The sequence below is a fragment of the Rosa chinensis genome, chromosome 7, assembly GCF_002994745.2.
Source record: "Rosa chinensis cultivar Old Blush chromosome 7, RchiOBHm-V2, whole genome shotgun sequence".
NCBI lineage: Eukaryota > Viridiplantae > Streptophyta > Magnoliopsida > Rosales > Rosaceae > Rosa > Rosa chinensis.
Genome location: NC_037094.1, coordinates 35,971,862 through 35,993,350, shown reverse-complemented (window position 1 = coordinate 35,993,350; position 21,489 = coordinate 35,971,862). Strand labels below are relative to the sequence as shown.

At 38.2% G+C, this 21,489-nt stretch overlaps 1 protein-coding gene across 4 annotated transcripts in view; it reads right to left on the bottom strand.

Moving 5' to 3' along the window:
- The window catches only part of LOC112175473 (cleavage stimulation factor subunit 77), a 28,202-nt gene extending 7,064 nt beyond the window's left edge, over positions 1–21,138 (bottom strand). Inside the window, exons 1-16 of one of the 4 annotated variants that reach the window (XM_040512152.1) lie at positions 20,971–21,138; positions 20,825–20,889; positions 20,654–20,716; positions 19,361–19,470; positions 17,766–17,866; positions 16,319–16,380; positions 15,235–15,375; positions 14,972–15,100; positions 14,534–14,580; positions 13,909–13,972; positions 13,240–13,360; positions 12,986–13,044; positions 12,815–12,883; positions 11,326–11,466; positions 10,458–10,522; positions 9,659–9,755 (exon numbers count right to left, since the gene is read on the bottom strand). In XM_040512152.1, coding sequence (XP_040368086.1) covers positions 9,659–9,755; positions 10,458–10,522; positions 11,326–11,466; positions 12,815–12,883; positions 12,986–13,044; positions 13,240–13,360; positions 13,909–13,972; positions 14,534–14,580; positions 14,972–15,100; positions 15,235–15,375; positions 16,319–16,380; positions 17,766–17,866; positions 19,361–19,470; positions 20,654–20,716; positions 20,825–20,889; positions 20,971–21,001 — 1,365 coding nt within the window. In that variant the 5' untranslated portion in view covers positions 21,002–21,138. Of the gene's footprint in view, positions 1–9,658; positions 9,756–10,457; positions 10,523–11,325; positions 11,467–12,814; positions 12,884–12,985; positions 13,045–13,239; positions 13,361–13,908; positions 13,973–14,533; positions 14,581–14,971; positions 15,101–15,234; positions 15,376–16,318; positions 16,381–17,765; positions 17,867–19,360; positions 19,487–20,653; positions 20,717–20,824; positions 20,890–20,970 lie in introns of those variants that run through there. The other 3 variants (XM_024313150.2, XM_040512153.1, XM_040512154.1) reach the window with 3 other exon arrangements.
- Between the last annotated feature and the right edge of the window lie 351 nt (positions 21,139–21,489).

Here is a 21,489-nt window from a genome sequence, read left to right as displayed (position 1 = left end):
ACTCTAATAATATCCAGTGTAGTATCTTTGTCTTCATTTGTTGGTATCTGTGGAAATGGCGAAACAAGGATATTTTTGAGGTTGTCCATATTAGGCATATTTTTGTGATTAGCCTTATTTCCTGTCTTGGGGTTTCTCTAAAAGATTCTCTGGTTTCAGCCTAATAACAATTGTGCCAAACCAGTAAGTGGATTATGAAGTTTCATGTTTGCCAGAGAGAGAATGAGAGAGAGTGAGGGACAGAGAGTGAGAGAGAGAGAAAGCGGGGGCGTGAGGGGAATCAGAGAAGGAATAGAGAGTCTGAAGCTTAAGCCTAGTGTATTTAGAGTGGAGTCCAAAAGTTTTTTCATTGAGATTGACAAGAAATCTCATGGAGAAACGATTATCATCACTGAAAGAAGCAGATCAAAATGCTTTCAGATTGGTTTCGGATTGGGTTGTGCGGTTTGGCTCATAGATCAGTTAAGAAAGGCAAGTTTTACAGGGGAACAAAATATCTGCAGGGTGTTCAGAGGAAATAACTATACTTTCTGGGTGGAGAATTACAGAAATAAAAATGGATCCTTCATGAAACTTTCTCGATGTGGAAGATACGAAGCTGTCCATTCCATCATTTTACCGAAAGGGGAAGGAAATGAAGGCTGGCAACGGATGGAGGAGAATCTAAACACTTTCATGTTTGGGAAAAGCAAGGAGGAAGTGAAGCAAGTCCAAGAGAAAATGATGATTCAAAAACAAAGGGAGCGGTTTCCAGAAAAGCAGCTGGAAAGCAATCGTAGCTTCATGAAACAAGGAGGTACTAAGAAGCAGAAGCTGGCGGATACCAAAAAATCTTGGGCTTGTACAGTGATTTGTCAAAGGCAGGCTGTTTTTCAATCTTGGAAGAACATTGAAAGAGGCTTATCAAAGTGGCTGGGCAAAGAGATAGAGCTTTATCCTTTTCAAAACAACAGAGCTTTTTTCGTCTGCGAAAACTGTGAGGAGGCAGAACAGATTGCTAGTCATGGAAAACTCCCATTGCTGGGGCAACCAGAGGTCCTTCTTTTTGAGTGGGCACAAGGATTGACAAACAATCTGAAGAAGGTGGTGAGCTACGGAGGATGGATAGCAGTGAAGGGACTCCCACTTCATTGGTGGTCGCAGAAATATTTTAAGCAGATCGGCGATACTTGTGGTGGCTTGCTTGAAGTGGATAACAGGACAGAAGGATTCAAACATCTGTTCGAAGCTCGGATCAGAGTCAGAGAGAATGAGATTGGATTCCTGCCTGAACTAGTGAAGCTGACTGAAGGTAATCAATCTCACATTGTACGTATCCAGTCAATTTTGCCGGCAAGACAACCTGCCAAGGCAAGAAGAAAGGAACTACAATTCCACTTTCACTGTAAGAAGAAGTTAACAGAGGCAGCTGCAGATTCTATCTTTGAAGATGAAGATAATCGGAATATTGCTGGACAGTTTTGTGTTGGCAATTTTCCGGCGAGCTCCAGGTTGCCAGAAGCTGATTCACCAATAACTGATATGACACGTGGCAGTCCTCAAAATATAGAGAGACAAAAGGTCCCTGAAGGTTTTAATGAGAATACATGGGAAGCTGCAAAGATTTCTTGGGAGAATGAGGAGCCGTCATTGGAAGTGGAGAGGGTAGATACAGAGAATAATACTCAACTGAGTATGCCTGGCGCTTTAATTACTGGTGGAGCTCAATTTTTGAAAAAGAGCATTAATGAGGGTTCAATGAGCATGGGGCAAGTTGGGCCAACATCTTTATTGGACTCAAACTTAAAATTTAATATACTGCATCAATTGTTTCCAGGTTTCAAGAAGGCTCCACTTGAGCCTGGAGGTTTAGAGGCCCAAGGGGAAGTTAATGTAGTGGCTTGCAAACAGGGTTCTTTTTCTGGAAAAAGAGGAACACATAAAAGTCACAGTGAAGACAGGGGAAGGCAAGGAAAACCTGGAGATTTTAAGTTCTCAAGCGCAACATCCTCGTTAGGATTGAAAATTTCAACTAATCCTGTAGAAAGGAGAATTCTCAGAAGATACAGTGAAGGCGACTTGAGGAAAGGCAATTGGTCTACTGAGTTGGGCGCGTCTCGAAGCTCGAAAACCAATTCTCCTTCAAATTCTGGGAAAGTTTCAAGAGACTTGCTTAGGGTGTTGAAGCCTGAAGACTTTGGAGGTAGAAGATACTTGCAGACAGAACAATCCTTGGGAGACAACAGAGTAAGCTGTAATTCGGTGTTAAGAGGAGGAGACGAAGATGAAGATAAGGAGGAAGATGAAGATGGAGGCGTCGTCGAAGATGAAGTTGAACAAGAAGATGAACAAGTAATTCTTGGAAATAAGCAAGGAGGAAATGAAGGAACTTTTGAAGAAGAGCTAGAAAAGGAAGAAAGTAACTGGAAATCAAATCAAGAAGATATAGAAGATCTCTTCGAAAGAGATGGGGAGGAAAACTTGTCTGTAGATCTTGCTTTGGATGATTTGCTCAGTTCAGATAGCTCAGATGACGAGTGCAGTGATGCGGAGTTCTCCTCTGTTGAAAGAAATCTAGACAGTGATCCGTTGGAGGATGAGGATTTCAGTTTAGAAGGTTTTATGGAAGGACAAACAACTAGTAACAACCTAGCAGCAATTCAAGAAGATGAAGGAAAGGTGGAAGATGGGAATTATTTTTTCCCTTTAGAGGAGACAAACAAGGTTGGAGCAGTTGCATCTGGAAAAAATGGAGAAATTAATCGAGCAACGAAAGAAGTTCAATCTTTAACCAAGCAACCTAAGAGAAAGGAGGGGACAAACACAACCAACGAGAGATCACATCAGACTCAAAAAAATGTCACAGGCCTACAAAAAATAGGTAAACTTGGGAAGTTCCTAGCGCCTATGAAGCTGAAAGTGTATGCAAGGAAAAAGCAGAAGAGTAAGAACAACCTTGATGCAAAAGCCAAGAAGGACTGGACGAATATGCAGCTAAATGCCATTGGTGAGATGGGAGAACCCAACAATTTAAAATGAAGATTCTCAGCTGGAACGTAAGAGGGTTGGGGAGTAAGAACAAAAGAAGGGTGATTAAAAATTTGTTGATTGAAAGTGGGGCTGATATAGTAATCTTACAGGAAACAAAAAAAGGCGAAATAGATCGAAGACTAATCGGAAGCATCTGGGGAGCACGACACAAAGATTGGGTAGCAATTCCATCGTGGGGAAGATCTGGTGGTGTGGTGGTGGTTTGGAACACCAGATGTGTTTCTGTGACAGAATCCGTAGTTGGGATTTATTCTGTATCAATAAAGATTGCTGGAGTTGATGGCTTGGATTGGTGGCTCTCAGGAGTATATGGCCCAAACAAATACAGAGAAAGAGTAAGGTTTTGGGAGGAACTGGCAGGGCTATATGGGTTATGTGGAAGTAGGTGGTGCATATGTGGGGATTATAATGTAGTCCGATTCCCTTCCGAAAAATCAAGTGGTGGCAGAACTACCCGTAGCATGCAGGCATTCAATGATTTCATAAGGGAGGCAAATCTTTGTGATCCAAGTCTTCAAAGAGCAGAGTTCACATGGTCCAATTTAAGGGAGAATGCGATCTGGTGTAGACTTGACAGATTTCTATACTCTACAGATTGGGAGTCCATGTTTCCAAACTCAAGACAATTGGCTCTTACGAGAGTAACTTCTGATCACTGCCCAATCTTGCTTGACACAATTAGTGTTAAATGGGGTCCTACACCTTTTAGGTTTGAAAACATGTGGTTGGAACATCCTTCCTTCAAAGAAAACTTTAGAAAGTGGTGGGAGGAAGGAAACTGTGATGGCTGGAAAGGCTTTAGATTCATGAGAAAGCTCAAGAATGTGAAAGGAAAATTAAAGATATGGAGTCGAGAGACTTTTGGTGATATTGGGAAAGAAAAGAAAGTGGTGGAAGCAAGAATAAACGAGCTGGATGAGGAAGAATGCAGGTATATGTGTGGTCAAAAAAAGGGAGAGGGAAGTTTTAAGAGGGCGACTGGAGGAGATAGCCTTGAGAGAAGAGATTTTCTGGAGGCAAAGAGCTAAGCTAAAATGGGCCAAAGAAGGAGACAACAACACAAGATTCTTCCACAAGCTAGTCAATGGCAGAAGAAAAAGAAATGTTATTGAAAAGCTGGAATTAAGCAACGGCATTGTAGTTGAAGAAGAGGCTTTGATAGAGGAAGAGATCATCCGCTTCTACAAGAATCTCTATTCAAGCAAAGAGGAAGTGAGTTTCGGAATTGAAGGCCTCCATTGGAACCCAATAAGCGTAGAGAAGGCAAGATGGCTGGAGAGACCATTTGAAGAAGAAGAAATTAAAAGAGCAGTGTTCGAGTGTGACACGGATAAATCTCCGGGTCCGGACGGATTTTCATTCGCAGCTCTACAAAGAAATTGGGAAGTGGTCAAAAGAGAGGTATTAGATGTTATGGCAGAATTTCACACAAACGGAGTTGTGAATAAGGTGACGAATGAGACATACATCTGCCTTATACCAAAGAAAGCAAATTCACTAAAAGTGGGGGATTACAGACCTATTAGCTTGATAACAAGCTTAGATAAAATTATTGCAAAGGTATTAGCTTGGAGATTGAGAGAGGTTTTAAGTGACACCATTTCTGGTGCCCAGGGCGCTTTCATAAAAGGGAGACAAATATTAGATGCAGTTTTGGTGGCTAATGAAGTGGTTGATGAGACAAGGAAGAAGAAGAAAGAGGGTCTGGTGTTCAAAATTGACTTTGAGAAAGCGTATGATCACGTAGAGTGGAACTTTCTGGATTATGTTATGGAAAGTAAAGGCTTTGGAGACAGATGGAGAAAATGGATAGGGGGTTGTCTCAGGTCAGCAAATTTTTCTATTCTGATAAATGGGAGACCAAGAGGAAAATTCGGTGCTTCTCGGGGATTAAGACAAGGTGACCCCTTATCATCTTTTCTTTTTACCCTAGTGGTGGATGTTCTAGATAGACTTATGGAGAGAGCAAGAGATTGTAGACTAATTGAAGGCCTGGTAGTCGGGAGGGAAGAGGTTGAAATCACTCATCTGCAATTCGCTGATGATACAATTTTCTTTTTGAAGGATGATGACCAGAATTGGAATAATTTAAACATGGTCCTAGAAAGTTTCTGTTTGTTTTCAGGGCTGAAAATCAATAAATCAAAATGCTCCGTAGTTGGAATAAATACTGAGGCTGGGAGATTAGAAAGGATGGCTGTTGATCAAGGCTGTGAGATTGGAGTTTGGCCTATGAAATACCTGGGCCTTCCCTTAGGTGGTAACCCAAAGCAAGCTTCATTTTGGAACCCAGTTGTAGAGAAAATAGAAAAGAGATTGGAGGGTTGGAAAAAAGCTTTTTTGTCGAGAGGCGGTAGGCTGACATTGATTCAAGCAGTTCTAAGCAGCCTCCCAACATACTATTTATCTCTTTTCCAAATTACGGTGGGAGTGGCAAAGAGATTAGAATCTCTTCTGAAAAAAATTTTCTGGGATGGAGTCGGAGAGGGTAAGAAGAACCATCTAGTTCGTTGGGAGATAGTGTCGAAAAGCAAAGAAAGAAGAGGGCTGGGAATCGGGAATCTACTAGCAAAAAATAAGTCTTTCCTAGGGAAATGGCTTTGGAGATTTCCTTTGGAGAGAGAGTCCTTATGGCATGCTGTAATAAGGAGCAAATATGGATATAATGTGAATGGGTGGGACACAAAGCCAAGTATGGGTGGATCAAGTAGAAGCCCTTGGAAGGATATTTCAGCAGGAATAAGCCAATATTCTCTCTGTCATAAACTAATTGTGGGCAATGGTAAAAGAGTGAGGTTCTGGGAAGACTCTTGGCTAGAGGATCAACCCTTAAAATTCTACTTTCCAAGGTTGTTCAGACTATCAAGACACACCAACTATTCAGTGGAAAGGTTAGCTCTCCCTCTCAATTTTCCGATGAGCTGGGATTTTGGGTTCAGAAGAAACTTAAATGATCAAGAGATTGAGTTTGCCTCACTGATGGTTAAGCTAGAAAATGTCCGATTAGTGGAGTCCAAACCAGATGAAAGGAGGTGGAAGCTTGAGCCTAATGGGAAATTCTCTTGCAATTCTTTCCATAGCTTCTTAATTAGTGGTGGATCAGATCCAATTTTTCCTCCTGCAAAGTTTATTTGGAAGGTCAAGGTCCCTACTAAGGTGAAGATTTTGGGATGGCTTGTGGTACTGGGGAAGACAAATACATGTGATGTTCTTCAAAGGAGAAGACCAGGAAGTTGTTTTTCTCCTCACTGGTGCATTTTATGTAAAGCTCAAGGGGAAAGTGCTGATCATGTCTTCGTGCATTGTGAAGTGGCTAATTTCTTATGGAAAAAATTATTTTGGGAAGCAAGAGTGGACTGGACAACTCCATTACAGAGAAATGACTTGCTAAGGGAAAACCCCATAGCGTTTGGTAAAGGTAAAAAGGCCAGAACCCTTTGGGGTTGTGGGGTGCTAGCTGTAGTTTGGGTGGTCTGGATGGAAAGAAATAAAAGATTATTTGAAAACTATGGAGGGGTGGAGAAGGAAGACCTGTGGGAGAGAGTCAAGTTTTGGGCATCCTTATGGGTTTCTATTTCTAAGGAATTCAAGGATTATAACCTTTCTTCCATTATTCTTAACTGGCAAGCAGCTGTAGTATAAGCCTCTAAGCCTTGATTAGTATTATTAGACGAGATGCTAGGCCTATAGCCCTAGCTGCCCTCTTTAGATCATTAAAGCGGACTCCTTGTCCGCCTCCCTGTATCTCGATTTTTGCTTTTTTAATAAAATTTCTTCTCAAAAAAAAAAAAGGATATTTTTGAGGTTGGTTTTCATAGACCCTTTAATACCTCTCACATCATTCTGAATGCTACGATTGAGTGGTCTCATGCTCAAGCTAAACTTAACTTGGGGGATCAATATTGTTTCAATATGTTTTCTTGGACCATGCCTGATGATGGTTATGTGAAACTTAATGTGGATGGCACAAGAGCTGGTCTATCAGGACAAATTGGTGCTGGTGGAGTATTACGTGACCATAATGGTGATTGGCTTTCAGGTTTTATGATTAATGTTGGTAAAGGACAGGTTCTTACTGCTGAGGCTTGGGGCTTGCTTTCTGGCTTGAAACTTGCTACTGATTTACAGGTTAAAAAGATTGAAATTGAATCTGACTCTGCCATTCTCATCAAACTCATTGTTAAAGGGTGTTAGTGTTTCTTTTTGCTTTAGGCCCTTTGGGCCTCGTTGTAACCAAAAAAAAAAAAAAAAGCACTAATCCGGTCATATCTTTAAATTTCTTTTCCATTTCTAGACAACAAAAATAAGTTCATGAAAGAATGCTGAAGGGAGGATTTCCTGCCCCCAGTAAACATAAAGTGCATAGGGAAAAGAATGTAAACAGAACATGAAAACATTGAGATGGAAAAAAAGAATGAGACTATGTTTGAACAACCTTTTAAAAAAATAATAATTAAAAAATTAAAAAAAATAACTAAAAAGAAGAAGAATATAAACAATGGACAAGGGGTCAACAAAACATAGACGCAGCAAAACTCAACAGGAAAGCAACATAATCCAAAGACACCTCACAAACTCCCAAAATAGAAACAAAAAGAATCTGCTGCACTCTAATCCCTTAAAACACTAGTAAAACTATAGGGAGAGGATCCTCTCCTAACCTCCTAATCTGCCTAATCTACCTAAGCTTTTGACTAGGTAGTGACACGTGGATATAACGAATCCAACGGTCCACAAGCTTTCTTTTTCTATCTTTCTTGTCTCTCTGTTCATCTCTTCCTTCACGCCTCTCTCTCTTCCCACTCGATCTGTTCTTATTTTGGGTTTTGTTTGATTTCGTTGATTTCTTGAATATGTAGAGTAGGGAATTTGGCCACGTTTATTTCTGATATGGGTCTTGCAGATACTGGCAGTCAAAAAATACAGAACCAGCAGAATCTATCAACCTGAATATAAAAGAAACAGAGTTCTTGCAGCAATAGAAATGAAAACAACTCTATCTGCAGAAATCAAGTTGGATATTTCAAGAACTCCTTCATTTATTAATAGCCCTCTATCCTCTCATCAAACCCAATAATTATAAGCAGATCCCTCTTTCCTACATCTACTGCAACTGCGATAAGGCCTTCTGCAACTCTTTCATCAAAACCCATCATCAAGTCCAATGCTCTCAGAGGATTGACCACATGGTCAAAGAAAAAAGCTTGAGCAACATGTTCAGTGGCATTGATGATCAGTCTTCAGTCTGCAGTCTGGGTTTTGGCCATGGTTTGAACAACAACAATTCAATTGATGATCAGCATTCAACCCCAATTCTGTGCCAACCAATTCCGTCCCATCAATTGAATCCCAACCAATCCCAGAAAGAGATTTATTAACCACTAAAACAGCAGAAGCCATAAAGATGAGTCAAAAACTTAATAAAGACCAACAAAAAAAAAAATGAACCGCAATGGAACTGGAGTCGAAGTAAAATGAAGAAAGGCCTTTGGTTCAGAAGAGAGACGTGGAGGTTGACGATTAGAAGAGAGAGAAAAATACCTTCATCGGTAGAGAGGATGTTGTCTGTATTGATTTTTGAGTGTCAATCACTACGTGGCACTATTCTAGACCATTAGATATTGCTTTTACACGTGTCACTACCTAGTCCAAAGTTTAGGTAGGTTAGGTAGATTAGGAGGTTAGGAGAGGATCCTCTCCCAAAACTATAATCTTTAAGCCTGAGAAGCCTAAGCCCAAAGAGTAGCCAAAATCTTACTCTCTCCTAATGAACCTCAACCCCTACCCCTACATAGACTTCAAAAATTCTTCTATTTCTCTCCATCCACAACACCCAGAAAACTGCAAGGACACCAAAACCCACAGCACTTTGGCTTTCTTGTCTTTCCCAAATCCAGAACGGTTATGAACAAACAGAGAAGAATTATGTGCTGGAGATTCCCAAGTCACCCCAGCCTCCCTGTATAATTTCTGCCGAAGATAGGAGGCCATCTCACGATGCAGAAAAGATATTATTTGCATTCTCTCCCTTCTATTTGCATAACATACACCAGTGAGGTGAAAGGAGTAAACAACCTTCTAAACAATTTATCATCAAGTCATGAACACCATCACCACAGCTACTAACATTCAACTTGTCTACAATTTCTCCTAGGCCAAATACAAGAGAAACTTGAAATACAACATACTATACTTCTAAACATAAATTGGACTCTGTTCTGTAAACGATGTTTAGTAATATAGGGAATACAAATCAGTCACCACATAGTAGACAGAGAATACACACAATTGCACAAGAAACATGTACGCTCATTTAATACAATAGGCAAAACGAAATGGCAATGAGTGGAGAGCTCCAGGATTCTATATAAAGTGGAAATTCCCCAAGTGGGATGGTAATCTGGTATATGCTCAACATGTCCTGTTGTGTGTGCCAGACTGAGCTAAACATGTAGTAATGGGCAAAGTGGAGCATGTGTGGCAAAATTGGGTCTGACACAAACTAGAATTTCCCACTGATACCATGTTAAAGTTAAAGCATGCATCAAATCAAAAATGGAGAAGCTCAAAATATTATGATGCAAGGCTTTCTTTATGTAAGATTTTATATCTATAAGTATGTGCCTACCTCAACAGATTTTTCTGGTGGTAGTGAGCTTAATGCCCTTTCAAACAGGGCCCGAATATTTCTATCATCATTCAAGCGAGTTAAAAAATCTGCATATCTGCAACATTAAGGACATGAAAATCGATAAGAACACAACAATAGATATTTCAACAAGACAAATTGGTACTAAGCCAATAAGAATACATAAAGAAGAGCATAAATATCATTTCTCTCGAATTCTTTTATGTTTTACTAAATATAAGTCATAAAGTGAAATAAATTCTTGTTGCTACCATTCATAACAGAAGTTACATAATATACCATAGCACAGACAAAAGGTTCTCCATATAACCAGTTCATATACTCTGCAGCTTTAATTGGAATAAATGATCAGAAGGCTGTTTCACAACGCAAAGTGGGGCCATATCCCACAAGCATGAATAAGGTTCCGTGTTAGACCTATGGAGTTCCTATCATGTGGACAATCTTGAACCTTGGAAGGCATGCAATAATAGGAGATCATACCAGATTTCTCCAAAATATGCTGTTTCTTATAAAAAAAAATTATAAAATAAAAGGCGTCTGCCATAATTAATATTTGGTAATGACCAATGGGGGAAGAAATTATTATGGTAACAGGATGGAAGACATAATGGTTGGATCCGTAACAAACAAGAGCCCTTCAATTCTTTATAGGAAAGCCTGGGAGAATTGCTACTCGTAGATATGTCCTAGAGGATCATCTTACAGCATTTCACTTGCGATAACATCACCAAACCAATATAGTATTCATGACCTCTAAACAAGAACATTGACTCACTCAAGAATGTATACAGGCTCGTGCATAAACTGTTTCAGCCCAGCTTCAAAAACATTGTGTGCCATCTGCATTAATGAAAGAAAAAAGTAATGAGATGGCTTTATGGCTTTAATATTTTTCCTTAACAGAACATAAGAATATGAAAAGTGAGTAAGTGGCTGATCAAGAACACTTTTCTTTTCTTTCTTTTTTTGGAAAAGAAACAGGTTTTTATTGAATAAACAAAAAGCGAAATAGGAGGCGGACAAAACTTAGAGGCCTATTCTACAGCTTCTTGACAGTTAATAATAATGGAAGAAAGATTATAATCCTTAAATTCTTTAGAAATAGAAGCCCATAAGGATGCCCAGAACTTGACTCTCTCCTACAGGTCTCCGCTCTCCACCCCACCATAAGGTTTCAAAGAATCTTTTATTTCTTTCCATCCAAACCACCCAAACTACAGCTAGCACCCCACAACCCCAAAGGAACACATTTATCATTTTAAACTTTGTAATCCATTTACCCACCTCTTACCTGCATGCGTATGCAGTTTTGTTTAATATCAGGGACAGAACTTGGTTCCAGACATTTTGACACGTGAGTTTCAAACATACATAGAGGAATTTCTATTGAAATGTGAACTGTGAGCTATGGGTGCGAAAATAATTGGGAAAAGAAATTTCTAGTGTGCTGGGCAGGGCAATAGCCCTCCAGCCATCGAGATAGTTCTATCAAGTCTCACACTTGACATCAGACGTCGATCAGTGACATCCATAGTGGCTTTCTTTCAAATAAGTGAGGAATTTTTATAGATCATATCATCCAAGCACTGATAAGTACTATAGAGCAATTTCAGCATTGAGTTTTAAGCTAATCATGAAAAGACCTTGGGATCCTTGTCAAGACATAAGGCCACCATTGCATAAGCAACATAAACATGATATGTGCAGTTTGGGGATTTGCGTGCATCTAAAAAGTACTTGCGAGCTGCTTCAACTCCTTCAGTTCTCCTTAAAAAGCGAATAAACTGCAGTAAAATATACAAACATGAGATTCTTTCAGAATGGGACAAACTTTGATTATAAGATGCAGAATACATCTAACAAGTATCTATTACCAATCAAATGAATGTTTGGTAGAATAGATATTCGCTGTAATATTTTCTTCTTTTTTTTTGAGAAGAAACAGCTTTTTATTAAAAAAGCAAAAATCGAGATACAGGGAGGCGGACAAGGAGTCCGCTTTAATGATCTAAAGAGGGCAGCTAGGGCTATAGGCCTAGCATCTCGTCTAATAATACTAATCAAGGCTTAGGGGCTTATACTACAGCTGCTTGCCAGTTAAGAATAATGGAAGAAAGGTTATAATCCTTGAATTCCTTAGAAATAGAAACCCATAAGGATGCCCAAAACTTGACTCTCTCCCACAGGTCTTCCTTCTCCACCCCTCCATAGTTTTCAAATAATCTTTTATTTCTTTCCATCCAGACCACCCAAACTACAGCTAGCACCCCACAACCCCAAAGGGTTCTGGCCTTTTTACCTTTACCAAACGCTATGGGGCTTTCCCTTAGCACGTCATTTCTCTGTAATGGAGTTGTCCAGTCCACTCTTGCTTCCCAAAATAATTTTTTCCATAAGAAATTAGCCACTTCACAATGTACGAAGACATGATCAGCACTTTCCCCTTGAGCTTTACATAAAATGCACCAGTGAGGAGAAAAACAACTTCCTGGTCTTCTCCTTTGAAGAACATCACATGTATTTGTCTTCCCCAGTACCACAAGCCATCCCAAAATCTTCACCTTAGTAGGGACCTTGACCTTCCAAATAAACTTTGCAGGAGGAAAAATTGGATCTGATCCACCACTAATTAAGAAGCTATGGAAAGATTTGCAAGAGAATTTCCCATTAGGCTCAAGCTTCCACCTCCTTTCATCTGGTTTGGACTCCACTAATCGGACATTTTCTAGCTTAACCATCAGCGAGGCAAACTCCTCAATCTCTTGATCATTTAAGTTTCTTCTGAACCCAAAATCCCAGCTCATCGGAAAATTGAGAGGGATAGCTAACCTTTCCACTGAATAGTTGGTGTGTCTTGATAGTCTGAACAACCTTGGAAAGTATAATTTTAAGGGTTGATCCTCTAGCCAAGAGTCTTCCCAGAACCTCACTCTTTTCCCAGATCCTCTAGCCAAGAGTCTGAACAACCTTGGAAAGTATATTACTGAATAGCTGTAATATTTTCTTTTCATGATGTAGTAAGTTGTTGACCAAGAAATCATTGAGTTAGTGAGGTAGAGCTAAGGAGCTGGACTATCTAGCATAAAAAGAATAAAGTACTACAGATTTGAAAGACCAAAAGAAAATAAGTACCTGTATATGAGCAAGGGCTGTTGTGTTAACACCGTCTCCCAAAAGGTTCTCATGTATTTTTTTCGTAGGCTGCAAAAGGCAGAGGCAGAATATCCCGCTTCAAAGCAACTCAACTGAACATTAAAAGCCAAATAGTTGATAATGTAAAAGAAAAGGTTGTAATCATATTACCTGAATCGCTCCACGGGATTCTTCCAGCTCTGCATACGCATATCTAAGCATATCCGAGTCTGTTGGAGAGACACAGAGAGAGACAGAGAGAGATCAGAGAGACTTCAAGCCATGTCATAGAAAAATGGTGAAGATCACCTCCAGACTTGTGGTGTGAGACAATCAACCAACATAGCAAGATAAAAAAGAAGTGAGGCCTAACAGAAGTACTTAAGAATCTTAAAGGCAAAGAGACAAGAAAAGATAACAATTACCAGGAAGAGCCTTCAATGCTCTCTGAAATACTTTAATTGCAGCATCTATTGATCCACTTTTTGCATGCCACATCGCATAGTCATACCATATATCAGGATAATGGTATAGATACATTAGACACTGGCAAACAACAGAGAGGAGTTCAGGAAACTTGCAATATTCTGTAACTCAATAAAATAAACTGTACACAGTTCTATACACACTCCCGATACATGTTCTATACCAACATCAGATCTAGAAAAGGACTCGATTAAAGCCCAGATACCATTTGAATCCATAAATACACACATAAGGATAAAGCCTAACTTAATGGAAAGGCATAAACGCAACACAAATGACACACCTAAAGCTAACCGCAATATTGATAACAACATTGCACAAATTGTTACATCCTAATGCTACTGCATTGCTCAGAATGGGTAAAAGTTAAATCTTCGTGTCTGCAAAACTATAGTTATTAAAAACACAAAGTTCGGATTAGTTCAGGCATGCACGAAAAGACATATCCAAAGATATACTGAAGAAATTCTTCAATAATGGTAGAATTCAAAATATTCAAACAATCTATTTATCCAACAAACGCAGAGGCAATGTAGATGTATCTACTACTTTTATGAATTGAAATGAGAAAAAGAAAAAAGAAAAAAAAAGTATACATATTCATCCACCTGCTCATATGTGAAAATAATTCGCTTGTTGGATGATCCATTGTCTATCCTTTGTGGATTCCCTCTGAAATGCAATTATGAGAAATTATTATGCAACATTGTCAAATGAATGTCAAAGCAAACACAGCTTGACAGGAAAAAATGAAGATAAAAATAACAACACAACGATGACAACAACAACACCAACAGAAATAATTGCATTGACTAAGCAAGGAAACAAATTTTGATTCAGAAACATAAATTTGAAGGTGCAACATCCAACAGATCCAATAGACACATTAATCAAAGATAGCTGCCAAGAACATTGCTCGCATAGTTATTCTGAACTCTGAACTTTTTATTTCATGGAAGCAGGAACACGAGTCCTCAAATCATTTTCACTCTTAAGATACTGATGGGTACATTCTCAAACTTACATATAAAGGTTAAATTTGCATGAAATGTATAAGCCATCAGTTAAAGAAAATAACTAGCAGATTGCAGATTAAGGGGGGAAAGGAAAAGGGAAAAAAAACAAAAAAAACCCAGACTGAAGTGATCCTCCAATTTCGTAATAGTCAATCATGTCTGATACAATCAAAAATGCACCACTAAGAGGTAAAATAAGTATAGCATTAATTCTTACTTTTCAAAACCCAGCAACTTTTTCCACGCCATCCACTGCAGTTCTTCCTGTGAGAGCAAAACACAAAATTTCAGTTTTCCATTGAACATAATAAGTAAGAAACTTCTCAAGACAGACAACTGTCACACAGGGATCCTACCCGTTCACATGCAACCCATGTATTTTAAGACTACAGATATAACATGTGGAAAATCAAGACAAATTCTCATAGGAAATTTCTAACATGAGTTGACAGTCATCTCAAATCAGATATTAGGAATATATGCAGCTACAGAAGAACACTTGGTTGCAACTTAAAATTTTGGTTGCCAAAGAAAGGACCAGAACAAATTATAAAAGCACACTGACAGCATGCTAGCATAAGAGGAAACCAGCTGAAAAATAAAACATCTGTGAGCCAATGGTTAACAGCTTAGAGAACAACAAGCAGAAAATTGCCTTGTAAGAGCCAGTTGGTGGCACAGCAAGCATATTCAAGTCAATTTCGTCAACGTACTTCTTCCGCTCCCTATAAACGGCCCTGGCACTGTTAAATTTTGGTTGATATTCAGATAACAGTCCTTTTGCCTGGTTAATGGAATATCATTAGATTGCCAATACTGTAAATTAGTTTCTTGCAACACCCACAGAAACACAAAGATAGCCCATATATGTTTTACACTAGTTCAGATTTCATTTGCAATCCCAAACTAAAATGTTACCAGATGGCGGCTGACAGAATTTTCAAAATTTTCATAATCCTTCCAAAGTTGTTCAATGTGATGCGTAGGAGTAACAATGGCTCTCTGGTATGCTTTCCGCACAGCAGTCATCCGTTGCGACTCTTCCTGTGTGCTTACAGCCTACAAGTACCACATTCAACAATAAGAATTGAAACGAAACTTCACGAACAGAAGATCCAGATAATTATAGTTGTCTGAAGCATGAAAAGATATGAGCATCATTATTATTGCCCCATGCTTTTAACCATGATTTAATAAGTCTGTCTATTACAAATTTATTCCTGTATCAAGTTAGTTTATATTTTCCTGCAGCCACGTCCATGCCAGCAATGCTGGGGCCTCTAGGCCATGGTGCCGCCATGGAGACTCTGGCTTCTATTGAAAGATTTTGCTGCTAGGGCAGCAAAAAATATTTTGAGAGAAGATAAATATATATGGATAGGGATAGCATTAGGCCATTTTTAAATACAGTAGTCTTCCAAACTCTTTGGCTTTTTTTTTTTTTCCTGAAAAGAAACAAATTTTGATGAAGGGAAAAAGAATACAAAGTGTAGAAATTGATTTCCCTAAATCTTTAAGCTATTACATTCTATACATTATATAGCTGTGAGTATTGACAGTTACATGAATCAGTAATATGACATTAACAACAGCAACAAAACTGAAGCATAATCCTAGGAAAACAGTAAACTAGCTATAGATAAACTTATTCAAAGGAGGAGATTCTGGGAGTGAATGAAGGAGAAGATTGATGTTCTTTAACACAAAGGAGTCCACAAAACAGAGATGCCACAGAAGCTAAGAAAAGCGCAACAAGACCTCCTAAACTACTGCTGCTCTCCAACCCCTTAAAATACAAGAGAAATTATTACTACTAACCTCCTAAGTCTTGGAAACTTACTGCCTTTACCCAGATTTCACCTTAAGAAGTTGGTCAAAAGACTCGAAACTATTTGAGAGGACCCCCTGATCTATGTATTACCCTTCTTCTGTTCATTTCACTGTTCACCCCTTAAAGAGCCATAAGTAGAAGCAAACCACATGCAGGAAGAAAATGACAGACCTGTAACGACTTTAAAAAAGCGATGTACTCCATCCACACAGGCCCAGACGCTATATCAGCTCCTGGTAGCAAATGCAAAAGGATTAAGCACCATCAAATTCTGATCTGACAGGATTACATACATGCTTTTATTCACTAGAAGATCAATGTGTTATACAATGCATGTACAAGCAGTTAATAGTTCAATTCATAAACAGTAAAGGAGTAAAAACTTTAGAATATAAAATAGTTCCAAGCACTCATTTCAAATTTAATTAACATGCCACGATCTTCAAATTATTTTGACATATGACAATTACTTATTAACCAGAATAAAAATATAAAAAAATAAAAACTAGGCACGTGTAAAAGCACCACTCATCTCACAATCTTTCAGTTAATTACAGACGGATATATGTATACATATATATATATATATATATATAATATATATATACGCCCGCGCTCACACATATATATCTACGTGCATATGTATATTGTATATGTATATACATACACAGACCAATTCAGGGGTGGACAGCCAATCAACAAACTTCGATTGACCAGCAGGCCTTACCTTCCTATCTAAATATGTAGGTTAAATCAGAAGTGGATATCCATGATGCAAGGATCAACCCTACAAATAATCAACTAAATCGGACACCATGCACTCAACTTTGACCACATAAATAGACAAACTCAGTATTTCCTACAAACACTGACAAGATCATATACTCAAATGTTCTTACGATTTCCAAATTTGCTATGTTTCCTGGTTGATTCTTAAGCTAAGATCTAACACTGGGATAAGATATGTATGAAGATATCCACCTACAACGCACAACTTTGCACATGTCCATCTTTATACGTATAATGAATAATGTATACTAGGGGATTCTCAGCCAACGTGGTTGAAAGCTGAAGCCTTCCCATTCATATAGCGCTTCATTCTCTTTTATTTGTATGTATATTTTATATTCCCATTCATATAGCGCTTCATTCTCTTTTATTTGTATGTATATTTTATATTCCTACTTATAGGTGTATAGTAGCTCTTATTTTGTACTAGTGTAGAGTAGCTTTAAGGCTTAGGTTTAAAAAAGGTGTGCCCCAAAACCATGAAGCTAAAGCCAGAAACCTGGGCCTTGAAGGGGAAATTTTGATATTAATCTGCCATTCAAACAGCAATGCATGCCATCGAATGGGAGGAACCCAGTTTAACAACTATCTTACAACTGTGTTTTGAGTTACCTTTATCCTTTAGACAGGTCTTATTCAGGTTTTTTTTTACTTCCCAACACATCGCAGATATAAAAGAACCGAAAAGAAAACAAAGTCAATAGTTAGGAAAGCAAATTCAGAACAACTTCATAACTTATTGCTCTACCTACATATTATGCTCTAATAACTGTTATAATTTAAAACTACAAAACTGGCACAGCAAAGAAACATGAGTGAAAATACATACCAACATAACTGAGCATAAAATCAAAAGCTTTTCTAGTCTCTTCTTGACCCTCCACCCCCTTCTTGTCATTGACCTTTCTGATGAAACGAATGTAGCATCGCCTGCAAATCCAATAAGATCAACACAAGCGTTTTTCAAACTCAGAAATAAGAGAAAGACATATTTGTACAAAGAAAAAGAAAATAGAAAGTTCAGTAATCATATGAAGCAATGAAATTTTAGTGGAATATGGAGGTCCTTCAATTACGGACATGTGAATGTTCAAACAGTCTGCTCTTGATATTCCGTCATGACTTCTGTTCTTTTCAATCACTGATTAATGAAAAGTATAGTTCCACATAAGATAATGAAAAGAAAAAGGTATCTTTTGCTTATGATAAGATAAAGCATATAATGCTTCGGAGGGGTAATGCATTGTTGTTCTTTTAGTTGAAGCTTGTTATCTCTTGTAGCACTAAAGAAGGGAACCCTTTTGTAAAAATATAGATGGTCAACATTTACAAAAACTTTTATATCCATGAAAATTATCACCAAAGCACGAAATTACAGATAATCGCTTTAAACTGTGGAAATGAATCAAACTTCTTGAAATGATAAACCAAACTTAATGAATCAATTAAACATCTAAACCACAAAAAAGAATAACCACCATAAATGTACCACAGACCTACACATGTAAAATTCTAAGCATCAGAAGTACTAGAGAGAGCTCTTATGGGTTCAAATGCACTGGACATGATTCTTTATTGGTCTACGCAATGAAATTTGAGCAAATCAGCAAGGTGATTATGCACTGATTTTCTGTCTTATAAATTCTATACTCAGAAAGTAAACTATTTACTCATTAAAAGGTATATTATACCCATTTGACTATCTAACTCTATAATAGAGTAAACAGAATGCAGGAAACAGAAAAGCTTAAAACTGATGCATATTTCACTGATGGTGAGAAAAGAGTTACAACCAAAGCTAAATAGCAGAAAAGAAAGCAAAGGAAATGCAGACTAGCCAAATACAGCTGGCATTTTATACACGTGTAATGCAGGACCACAGAGAGAATTATGCAGATGTAAATGGGCTTGAGGCATGGGCTTAATTCATATAAGGGTGAGCCTTATCACTCTACCATTCATTTAGATGAGAGACCACCTTGCTGATGGTTACAACCAGGGAAATTTACAGTTAAATCAATTCGTAGTTTGAGTATTTAAATATTTTGCGGGACGGTCTGAACTTAACAATATGCTGAGTCACAATACCTACGAATATTACCCTGAATTTTAAGTGATTCCCTTATTTGTTCATAAAGTCAAGTCAACATAAAGATGGTCAATTTTAGGATAAACAGTCACTAATTCTAGAAGTAATTTGTGCCACCATTGTAATGACTAGATAACTATGAAAAAAAATTATTCAAGTCCCTACAACTTGAAGAGAACCAAAACCATATGACATCACAAAATGCACTTGCAACGACAAAACAAAACCAAGAAAAGATTTCCAATACATCATTAAGTTATTAGATTATACCAACTCCAATATCATAGAAATGTAAGATTTTGCTGACAGCATTTTGGCTGTAGAACAGAATATACCAGAGTGGAACTTGAAGACAAATCAACAAACACCGGCTAAATATCTGTTTTGTAGCATCATCATTATTTACAGCAATCTGTGCCTCCACATATTGCTTCCAATATTTTGCCTGGCAAGAAGAGTAACTATAATCAACTCAATATAAACAGCATTCATCCAAACATGGAAAACTGGCACAGTTATGTGCATCAGTGTCCAGTACTCCTTTAAATGCTAAAGATAAGTACATAAGTTATGTGCATCTGATGTATTATTCACTATTATTTAACAAAAATTAAGTACATAAGTTAAAAGCGGTTGCAGCTTATTTAGATATCTATACATTTTTGCAGAGCTTTTCAAGTGATTCTTTTACAGTGTTTTTCGATGAAGTACAGTTTTTCCTTTTTCCCCTCTTCCTTTTTAATTATATTTTTTAAGTATAAACTGCAGCTTTCCAATAGTGGCCTGAAGCCTTTCAAAGAACAACAGCAAAATCTCTTCTAAGGCTAAGGGAACATAGACTCCCAATTGAACACCACTTCTTAACTGCAGCTCTCCAATCTCAATATGGATTAATAGCAAATGCCTAAATTCTACAGTAACTGATATCCCCATGTGCAGAACAAAAACTAACCCGTACCGAAAGCTCAACCATGCCCACCACGAAGTCCAATCTCAAAGAACAACTGCAAAAACTCTTGCAAGGCTAAAGGATAAGCAACCTCTAGAAAAGTACCAAGAGGGGGTTCTAGATTCATCGGAGCAAACCATGGGCCCGACCGTTTCTACTAACCTCATATTGGTAAGGCCGTAAGGGTAAGGGATACATTACTTCAACTCACTGCAGCTTTCCAATTCCAATAAGGATAATAGAGAATAATGCAACACCGCGATTGCAGACCCGAGAATGCAGTTTGAAAATGCTTCTAGCTGCAAACCCAAAGGGTTTAACTTTCTTCCCTCTACCTGGTACACTCAACTGCGAAATGAGCCTAAACTTGGGAATCGAGAAATGACTCGGGATGCTCACCAACGAAATCTTCAGCAAAAAAGAGCTTAATTTGGATGTCACCAATTCCAAATTTAAAACATCCACACCTCAGTCTCTACAGTTACCAATAAACCTAACATCCCGTATAACAATTGACCGCTTGAATTTCCATTCAACATCACAAGGCAAGGAATTGTATGTAATTAAATAGACTATTAGGGGCCTAAACCAAAACCAATTCCTCATATAATAAAATTGAAATAGAATTGCAATGAGAAAAGAATTATAAGGCAGATATACAAGGTTACAAGGCACTCACTGCAGTGGGAAACACAGTCAGAATCTGCTCATATATGGGTGCTGCCTCTGTAATAGGCAAACGCTGTATCGAAACACACACACATATATATAGAGAGAGCTTTAGATTCAATACCTCTAATCTAAAAGAAAGAAAGCGAAACAAGGCAGGCAGAGTTAGAGAGTATAATACCAGCGCTTCGTTGGCTTGATTTTCAGTGGCTTCAACGTTGTATTTGTCCTCCATGGCTTTGCTACCTGAGAGTTTGAATTGAATTGAATTGACGCCATATGATAATTACACAATGCTGAGAAATGGAAAATCAAAGTCTTACTCACCTGGATCATCCGCTCGTTTCTCGATTTCCATATCAAACTATAATGAACGACGGTGAGGAGGAACAAGGGGACCCAAACGAGTGTAAATTGGGTTCACACTTCACAGTAGAAGAAGGGATGGGAGTTGGGGGAGTGGTCAAAGAAGCCTTCAGAGAAACTACCCTCTTCCAAGATATTGTAATTGAAAAAAAAAAAAAAAAAAAACTAAATGTAACGAGCAAATTTTTATATATAATTACTTATTTATAGGGTCCACTTAAACTATCAAAATCAGTGAAAATTGTCTCATTTACCTTAGAAACAAATTTTTATTCTCATCAATCCAATTTGAGGTAAAATAACAATTTTACACTTAACTAAATTGTTTATTCCCCTATCTCTCTCCTATTTCAGATCTTGGTCTCTCTCTCCTCTCTCATCCTCGACGTACTCGTCGGTGAATGAGAGTCAGATACAACCCTAGCTCTTTGTTTAGGCCGAAAGCACGCCGATTCCCTTCGGCGTTGCCACACCGCCGTG